This window comes from Aspergillus nidulans, chromosome V, assembly GCF_000011425.1.
Source record: "Aspergillus nidulans FGSC A4 chromosome V".
Taxonomy (NCBI): Eukaryota; Fungi; Ascomycota; class Eurotiomycetes; order Eurotiales; family Aspergillaceae; genus Aspergillus; species Aspergillus nidulans.
Window position 1 is genome coordinate 2,549,663 of NC_066261.1, and position 12,898 is coordinate 2,562,560.

Sequence of the window (12,898 nt, forward strand, 5' to 3'; positions counted from 1 at the left end):
CTTTGCTCGCACCGTATACCGGTTTCCATGCGCAGCTTAAACAAAGGGAAGATTGATCCAAAATTACATAAACTTACGACACCTACTACACCTACGCTACAGCCCCCGCACAAAGTGAAGAAGCCGAACCAGAGGTTGATCTAAACGCTCTGGACTTCCTTCGAACAAGTCAATCCCGGGATACAACCATCGTCGAGCGTCAGACGGGCCCACAATAGAGATCTTGTTTGTTGTGCAAGTAATCATCTGCGGCTTCGAGGTTGATCTCAAGCGGGAAGCAAGAAAAGTTATTGAGTTCGAACAACCAAGCCATGTCTATGCACCCTAGTCTTTCACCTTGAGAGGGATTTAGAGGACGTCACTCTGCAGGCTTTGGACGACTGCACTATTGTAGCCGTTCGGACCCTGAAATGCCAAAACTGTAAGACGTTCGCGTCGGCAAGAATTCACTCTCATCATTTAGTGAACAGGAACTCCACAAGTGGAAGAAGAAGCGATAATGGAAGCACATTTGACAGTGTGCAGTCCCAAATCCGTTCGCTCTCAGCATTCGAGCCGAGACCGAGGCCGCAAGGGCTTCCAACAGGGCATAGATGCCATGCTTTCATCAGATTTCGCAACGAGGCCAAGAAGGGTCACAAGGGGCCCGAGAGTCTAAACACCTTGTTTAGAGACGAGGGTTCGTACGAGATATTGTGTAGGGATTCGACGGTAGACTGGAGTCTGAAATTTTTGGTTGTTTGGCGCTGCTGTACATAGCGTCAATGTAAACTTGTCTTTTTCTGAAATGCAAATTAACCTCGATTTTAGATGTACTGCGAGTCTGCGCTAAGCATGCTACCTGCTACCTCGGGTCGGGCTACCAAGATCTAGTAGACCCAGCAGCCTACTGCTAACTGCAGGGTTAGTTAATTGTCCTGCCAATAACGGGCGCACTATTAAAATTGTCCTTCTCCAGAGCGAGGACTTCCCCAACTTCCCCGCATTTCGAGGTGGTCTGACCGCCAGCTAGCCAAGTCTTATAAACACCACAAAGCCCCTGTCTCAGGTCAAAGTGTCTTCAGGGTACGTTGTCTATCCTTTCTTATTTATCTAACGTCTAAATCTAGCAGAACAAAACCGTGCAGAGAACCATATATATACAAAAATCACCCTAATTGACCCCAGCATCGGCCTACAGCTTAGCAGCACGCTGAGCTGTATGCGGACGGGGCGGCCCAGTCGGCTCATCGCTCTTCTTGGGCGCAGAGTGGTAGCCACCCTTGACGTTATCGGTATTCGTGACCTTGCCGCTCGCATCTCTCTGGATCCCCAACTCAATCAACTTGGCAAATGCCTTCGAGAAGTGGTCAAAGAAGAGATCCTTGTCCTTCGCATACCGTTCCACCCAAGGCCGGAACGCAGGATCATCCCTCAACGCAACGTCTGTTGGTAGCATCATGAGCGGCTCCTCATGGTCCTCCGCCTCCGGATCAATATACACAAACTGACTAACACCGTTCTCTAACGTCTTGGGCTTCCACTCCATATTCAGCAGCAGTTTGAAGAACTGGTTCGAGAACCGCGTCGGATTGTTCACCCAAGGGCCCTGGAACCCTGAGCGATCAGCATGGCACCGTCCTAGGTTGTGTCCGCCCGCCAGTGCCACGATCTCTTGGTCGTTGAAGCCCATCCGGTAGAAGATGAAGCGGAGGTGGTCGGCGCCCTGTGCGCCATCAGGCAATCGTCCGCGCGGAGGCACCTTGGAGTCGTCGACAAAGTCGGTACGGCCCGGTAGCCACGGAATCTTGGGCCCGCCCATCTCTTCGATTGCGACGACGCCTGCAAGCGTCCACAAATCGCTGTATGTGATCCAGGGGTGCTTCTCCTTCACGGGCTCTAGGAAGGCGCGGCCGTGTTGGAGACCGGCGTTTGCCGGGTCGCCACCTTCGGCTTCATAGCGCATTCCCGCGCCGTTAGAGCCGCCGGTATCGCTTGCAGCGTCGTATGTGCCGGAGGAGTGCCTATTAAAAGCTTGTTAGCGGTCACCGTCGGGATACAAGAGAAGTTCTGTATCAGGGACGAACCATGCGAGACGGACGAAGACGGGGCCTGCGCTACCATCATCGTAGCCGGGCTTCTTGAGCTGCGCGGCGATGTCGCGTCGGACTGCGTTGTAGTCTCCGGGTTTGCTCATGGTGAAGATATGGTCTAGAAGAGATGTGGATGTATGAGAGAAAAGAGATAGGAGAGAAGAAGATGAAGGGGTGAAGGTATATTCAGGATGGCGACCAACACATGCACTCCGACGAGACGGTGGAGCCTCGGCCTTCCGAAATCAATTCACAGCCAAGGAAAACGTCAAACCGAGGTTCTTCAACTTTCGCCCGGTTATCGACTACGATTTGAACCCAGAATATTCTGACCTTATGAATAAAAGGGATGGAAATTCTATTCGATCTGCCTGCTAATTTTTGAACTGCTCGCAGACGCCAACAAACAAATGCCGACAAACGACACCAATACCCGGCCGAGAATCCGCATTTTATTTCTCCCTGACCCCGTCAACTTCAACTTCAACCACAACCTCGGAACTTCCCCTTCGAGTAACGGGACAACCGGCCCCATATCACGGCCTAGTCTCGATTGATCTTTCTTACTGTGTGTTCTCTGATTCGCCAAAATTGCCACATGAACCGTCGCCCGATCCCGAGTCTGGCCGTCGCTCTGCCCTTGCCTCTGTTCTTGGACTTGAACCCTTCAGATTCTTCTCCATCCAAGCCTCGTGCAAAACCCGCACTATCTCCGCAATCTCATGCTGTATCCGCCGCCGCTCCGCCCGCCAGCGTCGCGCTCGGCGCTGGTACCGTGCCACCCTCCGCTCTAGCTTCCGCAGCTGCGCGCGCTCGTGGCGCAGAATGGTTCTGATGAAATTGTGAATGGGCGTAGTGTTGTCGGCGTCTAGATTGCCGCGGTCAATCTCTCTGGAAATGATGATCATGGTGCTTATCATCTTCTTCGCGATGGAGTCTATCAGGTCCGTTTTTTGGTCTGAGGAGAGGTAAGGGAGTTTATGCGAAATGGATTCTGTGAAGGAGTCCATTTTGCTTTTGTAGACTGCCAGTTGTAGTGATCTTATATTGTAGGTTAAGCTTGTAGAGATGTTTGGGACGGCTCAGATGCCGTTCAACGTCTGGATATATATCTACGCAAATACAAAGAATCTCAACCTGCAGCTTAGCAAACGAACCCGCGTATGTGCAGTGGATATTATACTGTAATGAATAATACTCTCATTGTCAAACAACGAACTAATCGAGCCTTCCAGCAATAGAGCCTACGTCCATCTCCAAATGCCCCTCTACGGTATACTCCATATAGCTGTAGGGCTAACCCTCCCCGCCTGTTTGCACCGTTTGTCTCAAAATTTCTCCCAAGAGCATCAATCAAGCCCTTAGCCAGCTGGTTACAACAACAATAGAAGACTTTTACGGGAGCCCGCACTAAAAAACCTAAATCAAAGCGACTGGTACCAAATATGTCCGCCCATCCGCGGATTGAAGAACTCCCCGACGACTTCGATGAGTCGCTAGACCTCAACGCCGCCCCGCCGCAACCAACCACCCCGCCCACTGCAGGCCCCGAGCTCCCCGTGCCTGGAAATGAAGAGCGATTAAAAGAACTCGAGAAGGATGGTCAGGCGCCGAAACTCCCGCCGGCCATGGCGGCCGTGGAGTCCCATACGACAGATGAGCTGGCGGATATTCTGAACAAGACGCCGCTGTTTATGACGGATATCAGCAAAGCGGGAGATGAGAGTGAGTTTACGTCTTTCGCTCATCTCGAAATATGGGAGGGACCGTGGGATGTGAGTAGATTGCTGACGGGTGTAATATAGACGGCGAAAATATCATGTTAGATGCGCTGCGCGCACTACAGAACGAAGGAACGCGCGGCGACGTTGCGCAGAATTTCCGCGAGCAAGGCAATGAAGCTGCGAGGGAGAAGAGGTGGATTGACGCAAAGGAGTACTATACAAAGGGGATCGCGGTATTGCGCTCAAAGGAGCAGAAGTGGGATAAGCCGGAGGATGAGAAGGAGGAGGAGAGGCTTCTGCGGGAGGTCGAGGAGGCGTCGTATATAAATCGGGCGCTGTGTAATCTGGAGCTGAGTACGTTTACTTTTTTTTTTTTAAACATGTTGGCGTCATGTGGGAGCTGGATGGCTAACGATAAACACAGAGAACTACCGTTCAACGACCCTCGACTGTGCCGCGGTTCTGAAGCTGAACCCCAAAAACATCAAAGCCTACTATCGTTCTGCTATGGCGCTATACGCGCTCGACAAGATCCCGGAGGCTGAGGATGTCGCTACTCGTGGCCTATCCCTGGATCCAAACAACAAATCCCTCCAAACCATCTCGTCCAAGATTGCAGACCGAAAAGCCTCTCTCGAACGGATAGCTGCGAAGCGTAGAGCCGAGGACGAGCGAGCACGCAAAGAAAAGGCCCTTTTGAGCACAGCCCTTCGTGCGCGCCAAATCCGCACCCGCAAGACCGGCCAGCCGCCCGAGATGGAAGACGCCAATATCAGACTCACGCCTGACCCGCTTTCACCGGAGAGCACGCTTGAGTTCCCGACTGTCCTGCTCTACCCGATGGATGCGCAGTCGGATTTCATCAAGGGGTTCCCCGAGGCCACTTCTATCGAAGACCATCTAGAGTATATTTTCCCGCTTCCGTGGGATACCAAGAAGGAGTACACAGTGAAGAATGTGGATTGCTTTATGGATACATATACGGGTGGGCTGATCAAGGCGGGCAAGAAGCTGCCGCTCCTGCAGATCCTCAGCGGCAGTAATGTTGAGATTGTGGATGAGCTGGTGAAGATCTATGTGGTGCCGAGCTCCAAGAGTAAGGAGTTTATTACAGCGATGAAAGCGAGGAAGACGGGTTGAGTGATGCCAAACCGAAGAGCAGTCCCGACATAGCAGTGGGCAGTGGCTCTACTGAGTTGTCTGGTCGATACAGTGCTGCAGAGCTGGCCTCTTCACAGCTTGCACTCGTGTGCAGCCACGCCTTGTGTTGCGCCGACCCATGCCACAGACCAAACCCGCGTGCGATAAGCCTTCAAAGAGATTGCCGCTACGATATAGAATTGAATAGACGTGAACAAGGGTGGCCACCATGCTCTTCCTAAGTGTGGTCATCAACATGTCGCTGGACTCGAGCAAAAAAGGCTAAAACTCACGGATTTGGCTAGTACAGTACATGTTGATGAATCAAATGAAGACTAACGAGTATGCATCTAAATCACGACCTCTGAACGAGCGCCCTCTGCCATTGTCACCGTAACTGTGTCAACATCAGATTTGCACGAAGGCACGCAAAAGCACAAAGTAACTCTAGATTGGCCATAGCATGCTTTATTAGAAAGTTAGTCAGCTACCCTAAAATTAGGAAAATCACTCAGGGTTGAATCACATGTCCTTTACTGTTGATGCTCGAGGAAGTTACATGTTAGATACTTCAGATTTAATACAAAGATATGGCATCCCGAGATGGGCATAATACGTCCACTCCCTGATAACTCTGCATACTTTGTGTACTTCCTTTGCTTTGTTTGTCTTCAATGGTTCTTAAAATAGATACATCCACAATACTCAACACGCTAATCACGTCTTGCATCTCTTATCGTTTTATGGCTGCGGCTGTACGCCTTCTTGATCCTTTTCACTTAGCCAACAAACATAAGATTCAGCATCCAAAATCCGACTCTCCGCAAAACAATTGCCACTGACCTTCCTATGGACGTCTTCATGGGTTGTAAAACGCTACCCTAACAGACAAGGCCTAAATCCAGCAGTCACGGTTGAGGCTGTCGCACAAATCTTGGAAAATGGCCCTCACTACGACAAATATTGGGAGCTCGAGAGTGATCATGACGATGCTTCCCCTTTCGAAAGACGACCGACGCCTTTCCCCTAAAGCCAGCCCCTGATCACAAACTGCCACAGCTTTTAGTACAAGACATTCGCATTAAGACAGTCAGCATACCGGACACCAAGCGCCTGCGCAAGTTTGAAGGAAGACCGCATAACAATACAAGATCTTGCAGACAGGTGAGCTAAGTTGGAGGAATGTGATAATGTGATAGGGTGCAAAGAGTCCGACGAGCTGCGCTCACTACCCTCGTTCAGAAATATAGCTGATGGCGCACAGGCGATTATGTATGAATGCCGAAATGGGAATCTTAGACATGTACTTTGCGGCCCTGGATCATCTTTCTTACTGAAGGGATACTTTTAAAGCCCGCCCGGGAAGTATGAGTTTTAGGTTATGTTCTTGATTCATCTAGCTGGGTAGGTATGGTTGAATGATTGGATACTGCTAAGGAATGGGGTCTCAGTTGCGCCTTAAGAGTGTTTGGAATCAGTGTATTAGCGGTGGTTGTTTATACATTGTACTCTATATACCCCGTCCATAGGGTTACCAGGCCAGTTTTCAGCCTTCTTTCTATAATGTTAATCGGGACAGAAATATCGCCAAACCGAACTCCCTTTGAACTCGAAACTGAACCCAGAAAGAGAAGGAGAGAACAGAAGGGTTAAATTAAAGACGGAAAGCAGCATGTATTCCCTGAGGACCGCACCAAAACCGACGATGAACGACAAAGGCAAAGGATAGAATACAGTAAGAATATGGTACAATAGTGTACAATTAACGGAGAGGGTCAACAGTTAAAGTAATAAGGATGATGGCCAAATCCCGTGTCCGTACGCATCATAGACATAGAGGCGTGTGTCTGCGGATGGCCGTGATGAGCGTCATTCTGTTGCGAGGGTTGAGGTGGTAGATGTGGATTGATATTTGTATAGCCCATAGCAAACGGCTGCATCTCTAGAGCCGGTGCGGGTTGATGGTACCCATATGGTGACGTCGGGTAGCTAAGAGCGTAAGGCATTTTCGTGTGATCTGTACCGTCCTGTTGCATAGACGAGTGTATTGGCGGTAGTGTGGCTGACACTGGGATTGTGGGATGAAATGCTTCCCATGTCGTTGAAACTGTGGGATTACTAGTAGGGATGGAAATGGAAGTGATGGAATTCGACGTTGTGTCAAGCTCTCTTTTGGGAAGGCTGTAGCTGGTGGAGAGGCTTGAAGATGGAGGCACCGAGGTGTGCACTAGATCAGGGACGTCCTCACGATACCCGTCGGGTAGCGCGGTCGAGTCATTTGAAGGGTGGAGGGAAGTTTGGGCGTCGGCTATTTCTGGGAGGTGAACGCGGGAGACATATACGACTGCTCGGGAGTCTGCAGGAGGAGTTAGTAGTTAGTTCTGAAACAATACAGTGTACTTCATACCGGAGCGACCGTCAAGGTAACGTTCTTCTTCACCGCGGACTCGGTAGATCTCGTCCAAGACCTGAAGACGCTCAACGGGCGATATCTGGCGACGTATCGCTTGGTCGGCTTCTCTCAATTTTTCGACGCAGATGGCGTGGCTCTCGCGGAGCTCACAGAGAATATGAATGAGTAGGCGGATGCGCTCTGTGAGAGCTTCAGTATGGGTGCTAGAAACAAATTGTCTTAGATAATTACCTGGCTTTCGGAGATGATCCGGTTCGCGATGGGTGACGCCCGTTGGCCACCACAACGGTCTTGTCTCTTCAGGGTCAAACTGCTGAGGGACACCGGCAACGACCTTGTGGCCGTTGTATGGGTAGGTGACCTGCTTCCGTGGTTCGACGAGTTTGATATAGGCCTTTGCCAATATGCGACAGTTGGTCTGCTGGAGACATTCAAAGGCTTTCTCGTAGTAACTCCGCAGAATGCGTTTGTTTCCGACTGGAAGCATTGTCTTCGGATATGAAGTGATGCTCATCGGCAGCACATACTCGTGCGATGCCCGTTTGCGTTTCCGGCTACCGTCAAGGGGGAGCGAACTGCACTTGTTAGAGACCTCAAGGAGCTTTATGCACTTCGGAGACTCACGTATTGGATCTGGGGCTAAAGCTAGAAACAGGTGAATCCGGAGAAGAAGAACTCCTTCCACTTCGAAATTCGGCGGCTGATTCAGAGCCTGCCAGGTCAGATCATTGTCAAGTAGTTGGTATGGAATTCTTTACCAGCTCTGGCCCCATTCTCAGACCCAGCAACTGCCTTGAGGAATGAATGCGTAACTTCTGGAGACAGTATAGCGTGAGCGTCATTGGCGATCGAAGGAGAGGCTTCAAAGCGCAATTTGCCACTTTCGTCGATGTAGAGCAATGCAAAATGCTGGGACTCCAGGCTATCCAATGCCCTGTTCGTCGAGTCTGGACACCCAGGCTAAAAGGTCAGTCAGCCTTGTTCATCCCATAACCTCGCAAGGTCAAACGTACCATGTTGGTGTCTAGGTAGGTAAAGAATATTGGATACCCGAATGAGCCAATTGCTGAGGATGCCGCTTGAGGGCACTACTTGCGAAAACTGTTGATGCAAAAACGGTCAGGGACTGAGGAGAAAAGCTTTGAGGGGTTGGCCTTATTAAGAGAATGCGAGCCTAAGTAATCTACAACTCACTAAACTGAAGGGAATGAAAGCAAAAAGAAATGTTTAGCCTCAGATCCACTATTGGTGCTTTGTCTCCGCACGTTATCGGGTGGTGAGACGCCCATACGAGATTGATAGACGGCTGCATAAGGTTCGTGCATTTGAGCATAATGGGAGTTCACACTGGGCCGAGATGAAAGGAGAGAGTGTACCGAGTAGATGATTCCACTTACTGCAAGAGTTTCAAATGAGGATTTCGCCACATGAAGCTTTCGATAGTCTAGCTTTGGCGGGACTTTAGGGCGCCAGGAACTGGGATCATGGAACTTCGATGCATCTGTGGTTCCGGACTAATGCATCTCAGCCTTTATCTGTACATCCGCATGGCGATTGGCTGGGGCTGGCGTTGCGGAGGCCAGGAGGGCAATCGTAGTTTGACCAGTTGCATTATAGCCAGGACTAAGGTGGGATTCAGCAACAGCGGGGTCCAAAAGTTGATTATATTGTTGCAAATGTGGAAGGTTGAGAGCATAGAGCGCCCAGGAGTGGGTATATTTGCAGGACGACATGAAGTGCAAGCTTTCGCTGTTTTGAGAAAGTCGGCCTCATTTCAGGACTGCCATCGACATGAGGACTGACGGGTCTGAGACAAGTACGGAATTGTGACAAATACAAGATGGCGAAAGGTCCATTGAGAGTCTGCCAATGTACTTTCCCCGTCGAGATTATGAATTCGTATCATATTGAGATATAGAGTTTCGCATAGCTGATATGTCCCATGCTGGACGGATCTGTGCTTCTTGAGGTTGGTCTGGCTTGAAGGACGACAGCAAATCGGTATTTGAATCCTAGGAAATGTTCGTGAAGACTGAACCAGATTTGAACCAGATTCTAGAATCTGGATCATCTCGATTAGGTCTCAGACATGAAGCTAGCGGTCCGGAAGCATTGTTAACATACCCGGAAACCTGGCATCCACATGGCTACGGCGAGATGCGCGAGGATGTCAGTAGGGCTGGCTCTTCGCAGATTTCAACAGAGACAAAGATTGCCATTGCTGTTACGCAGACTCCTTTAACCAATCAAAGGAACTAGCTTCCTGAACTCATCTATTACCAGACAAGGCGGACCCCAGTGACGACCGTGGCAGGTGTTTCTCTGCTGGGTGAGCAGCTGTCGAACGGTTTGGCGCTTTTCGCCAGTTGACGGAACGTACTCGCATCCGCAAAGAAGCAAAACCAAGCGATGCATTGACGATTGTTTCATCGTGAAGCCCTAGCGTCTGATCTGTCGACGTTGGATGTATGTCAATTGACGATGCATATAGGCCCACAGGGCGCCGACATATGACTGGTCGCGTTGATCCTAATGGTTGATCAATTGGACGAAAGTCCATCCTTCGGAAGAGAGTGGACAGGCGATTCCGAGTTAAAATCAATCTTCGATACGGGAATCTCTTAAATCCTTTCAGTATCTGTTCAGCAACATCCTTTGGACGTCACGGTACTTCAGACATAGCCGGGTCGTGCCTTGGCATACTCGTTGGATCTTCCAACTACCACAGACAGCGCCGGCTCACAAGACGATCCCCTTGAATAAGGCATGGCACGCGCTTGCCACGCGGTCGACCTGGGCGTAACTGATCGAAGCGCCACAGTCAAGGATGCGGTTTCTCGGATCGGCCACCTATCATACGGTGGATAACAGCCAAGAAGTCCAAGGTACTGACAAATCAACAGTGCTCAAGCAGCTCAGCAGCAGGAATGTACTCTATACGCAGCAGCCAAGCTGAATGTCCTCGGGCATGAACTGGCAATGCCTCCGCCATACTTGCATGGAGCAGTGATCGAAGCATTCCGTTCGAGGCAGTTACGGTATCGAGAAGAGAACATCGATAATCAGCCGTAATTCGGGCAGCTTGCTACTAGCGGCTGTGATTGACTGAAGATGAAAGAATGAACAACTTGACGCGAAATGGGAGAAGTTGAAGCTGACGGAGATGTGTTGATGTTTTTGAGGCGTAAAATAAACGTACTAATACACATAAAACAGTCACTAGATAGCCGTGTCGTATAAATTACCAGCGAACAAAACCAAGCCAGCTTCAGGCTCACTTCACATGACTCTCCTCACTTTGCTTTTCTCCTCCAGCTCCTCGCTTTGTTGCTCAGCCTTAAGCTGTTGAAACTTGTATCTACACTGCTTCCAGGATCATGCTGTAAACTTGTCGGTCTGCTTATTCATTCTTTCATACTCTGCCCGCCCAGGCAAGCTCATTGCATTAGTTTGCGTACGCAAACGTCTTTAGGCTGATCAATTAGTGAATCTCTTTTGCCTCAATCTCTTCCATCTGGCGGATTCACTCTTTTTCCACACCATCGCTCGTTCTGCAACCAATCACCATCTCGACTCTCTTTTTCCTGCATCCTCTTGAAAGTCGCAGTCAAACTACTTTCCGTCTTCCATTGTCCGGCCGTACGGAGGTGTCAAGCCGAATCTCGCCCATCGCAAGGGAAGCGGAACTCTCGATTCACGACTCCGTTTGTTAATATTAAGAGCGCTATTATTATTATCTTGCGACTCCTTGGTCAAGATCGCGAACCGCGTAAATGACGATGGACCCCAACGCTTCTGGCTATCCAATGCAGCACAACCCCGGTTACCCTGTCCCTTCGCAGGGCACTCCACAACAGTTCCCTTACTATCCGAATCAGATGCCGTCGTTTCCCCAGTCAAATGCTCCCTCGCAGCCCTCTTTCGGTGCTGTACCACTGCAACCAGGCGGAGCTATGATGCCCCCAGCCTTTCCACAGCAATCGCCAGGTACGTTTGAATTGTTACTTTCTTTTTCTCGTGGCCCCTCAACAGCGACAGCGACCGTTGCCCGAGAGCGTTGCCAGGCGGTGGAAGCGCGCGTCCTTGCTCGGAGTGCCTCCAACTTTCTTTTCTCTCGCCAACGCATTTGAAGAAAGGCAAGCCGCTGACGTTGCTTTTTCTGCACTTCAGGACCTCACGCGAACTTCTCGACCCCATTTTCCCAGCCCCCCGTTACCGGTCCTTTTCCTCAGCCGACAACCACAACGCCAAATATACCCGCGACGCAAGCGCAGACCTTCCCACCAAACATGACCTCTGGTCTGACGAAGACTATGGCTCCTGTTCAGCAGCCGATCCCTGCGCAACAGGCTCCGATACAGAATTCTGCCCCGGCTGTTCAATCACCAGGCGTACAGTCTCCGGCAGCGCTGGCGCGGGAAAAGGAGCGTGTCTCGGTTCTTTTGGAGATAAACTCGATTCTGCTGCAGGAGGCCATCAACCTCCAGACATCAGGCAAAGCAGGCGGCGCACCCGCTCAACAGGGGGATTCGAACCCGTCACCGACTGAATCGGCTCCCGACAAAAACATTCAACGATCCCCCGAATACGTTAATTGCATGCGCCGTCTGCAAGCAAACCTGGCATATCTAGCAACGGTGGCAGACAAGGGCAAAAAGTCTGGAGGTGTTGTCCCTCCAGCACCCGCCATTATGACACCGCCTCCCAACCTGCCGGCCGTCAATGACCTCTATACGAAGCTGAATGAGCTCTTCCCGCGTACTGCGCAAGGAACAGCGAACCTTAATCAGTCTGGCGCCCAAGGAAATGGGGGTCCGAACCTATCGCCCACTACTGAAAACGCCGTGTGAGCCGTTTGCTAGAATAGCGCTATGCACGCTTGCAACAATTTTCACGAACGCCGGAACATTGGAAGACTGCGCAGTAGCCCCTGGATCTGTTGGCTATCCACCCAAGGCTCTTCGGTCATATCCCGCTAGTCCGTCGTACCCTGCCAGGGCTCACGCCTATGCGAGAGGGCAGTGACGCATCTCGATCGACACTGTTTATGCATGTCTCCTACTTGGTTTGTTCGGCAGGGGTTTTTTCAGGCCACAAGTTTATATGACTTGAAACCCCCCACGAATACAGTCGGAGGGTACTTGGGCATTTGGAAATGTCTACCTAGAGAGAGCGGCTTAGATTTGTACATAGTTATTATTCTGTACGGCAGTCAAGAGTTGGGGACCTGTGCAGAAATCATGTATGTGGACCGTGCGTCAGACGGTTGGCTTGTCACACCAAATCCCATTCGCAGGAATATATATATAAACCCACGTAAAAGGAGAGCTGCCTCAATAGTATCCTTGAAGCTCGGTCATCTGGACTGACCGTGTTTGCAGGCCAGAGGGGGGATGGCCCAATCAATGAGGCTCCTTAGGGTCTCCGCCCAGCACCGCGACCTTGAGGGTTCCCGACCACCTAGTTCGCCTGACTTTCCAGTCAGCCTCGTTCTCAACCAGCCCATTACCCTCCTTTATCACCCTCGCTCCGCCTGTCTCTTTCGCTGC

General features: G+C 50.7%; 5 protein-coding genes across 5 annotated transcripts, besides 1 other annotated feature; 2 read left to right on the forward strand and 3 right to left on the reverse strand.

The window, feature by feature from the left end:
• Positions 1–12,898: part of a sequence feature (contig 1.94 1501..523724(-1)) that runs on past both edges of the window.
• ANIA_05440 (peroxidase) lies at positions 1,175–2,176 on the reverse strand (the record flags this gene model as incomplete). Its single annotated transcript, XM_657952.1, has 2 exons — positions 1,175–2,003; positions 2,067–2,176. 2 exons carry the CDS (start codon positions 2,174–2,176, stop codon positions 1,175–1,177), a joined length of 939 nt encoding a protein of 312 aa, XP_663044.1.
• On the reverse strand, positions 2,636–3,082 carry ANIA_05439 (uncharacterized protein; the record flags this gene model as incomplete). The annotated part of the gene is made up of 1 exon (XM_657951.1): positions 2,636–3,082. One exon carries the CDS (start codon positions 3,080–3,082, stop codon positions 2,636–2,638), a length of 447 nt encoding a protein of 148 aa, XP_663043.1.
• ANIA_05438 (HSP70/90 family co-chaperone CNS1) lies at positions 3,465–5,250 on the forward strand. Its single transcript, XM_657950.2, has 3 exons — positions 3,465–3,797; positions 3,878–4,150; positions 4,221–5,250. The coding sequence occupies exons 1-3, from the start codon at positions 3,518–3,520 to the stop codon at positions 4,934–4,936; spliced, it is 1,269 nt and encodes a 422-aa protein (XP_663042.1). The 5' UTR covers positions 3,465–3,517; the 3' UTR covers positions 4,937–5,250.
• Positions 6,712–8,365, reverse strand: ANIA_05437 (DUF2841 domain-containing protein; the record flags this gene model as incomplete). Its single annotated transcript, XM_657949.1, has 6 exons — positions 6,712–7,292; positions 7,344–7,529; positions 7,581–7,924; positions 7,974–8,061; positions 8,108–8,309; positions 8,363–8,365. 6 exons carry the CDS (start codon positions 8,363–8,365, stop codon positions 6,712–6,714), a joined length of 1,404 nt encoding a protein of 467 aa, XP_663041.1.
• On the forward strand, positions 11,129–12,629 carry ANIA_10680 (uncharacterized protein; the record flags this gene model as incomplete). The annotated part of the gene is made up of 2 exons (XM_050612331.1): positions 11,129–11,336; positions 11,520–12,629. 2 exons carry the CDS (start codon positions 11,129–11,131, stop codon positions 12,197–12,199), a joined length of 888 nt encoding a protein of 295 aa, XP_050468266.1. The 3' UTR covers positions 12,200–12,629.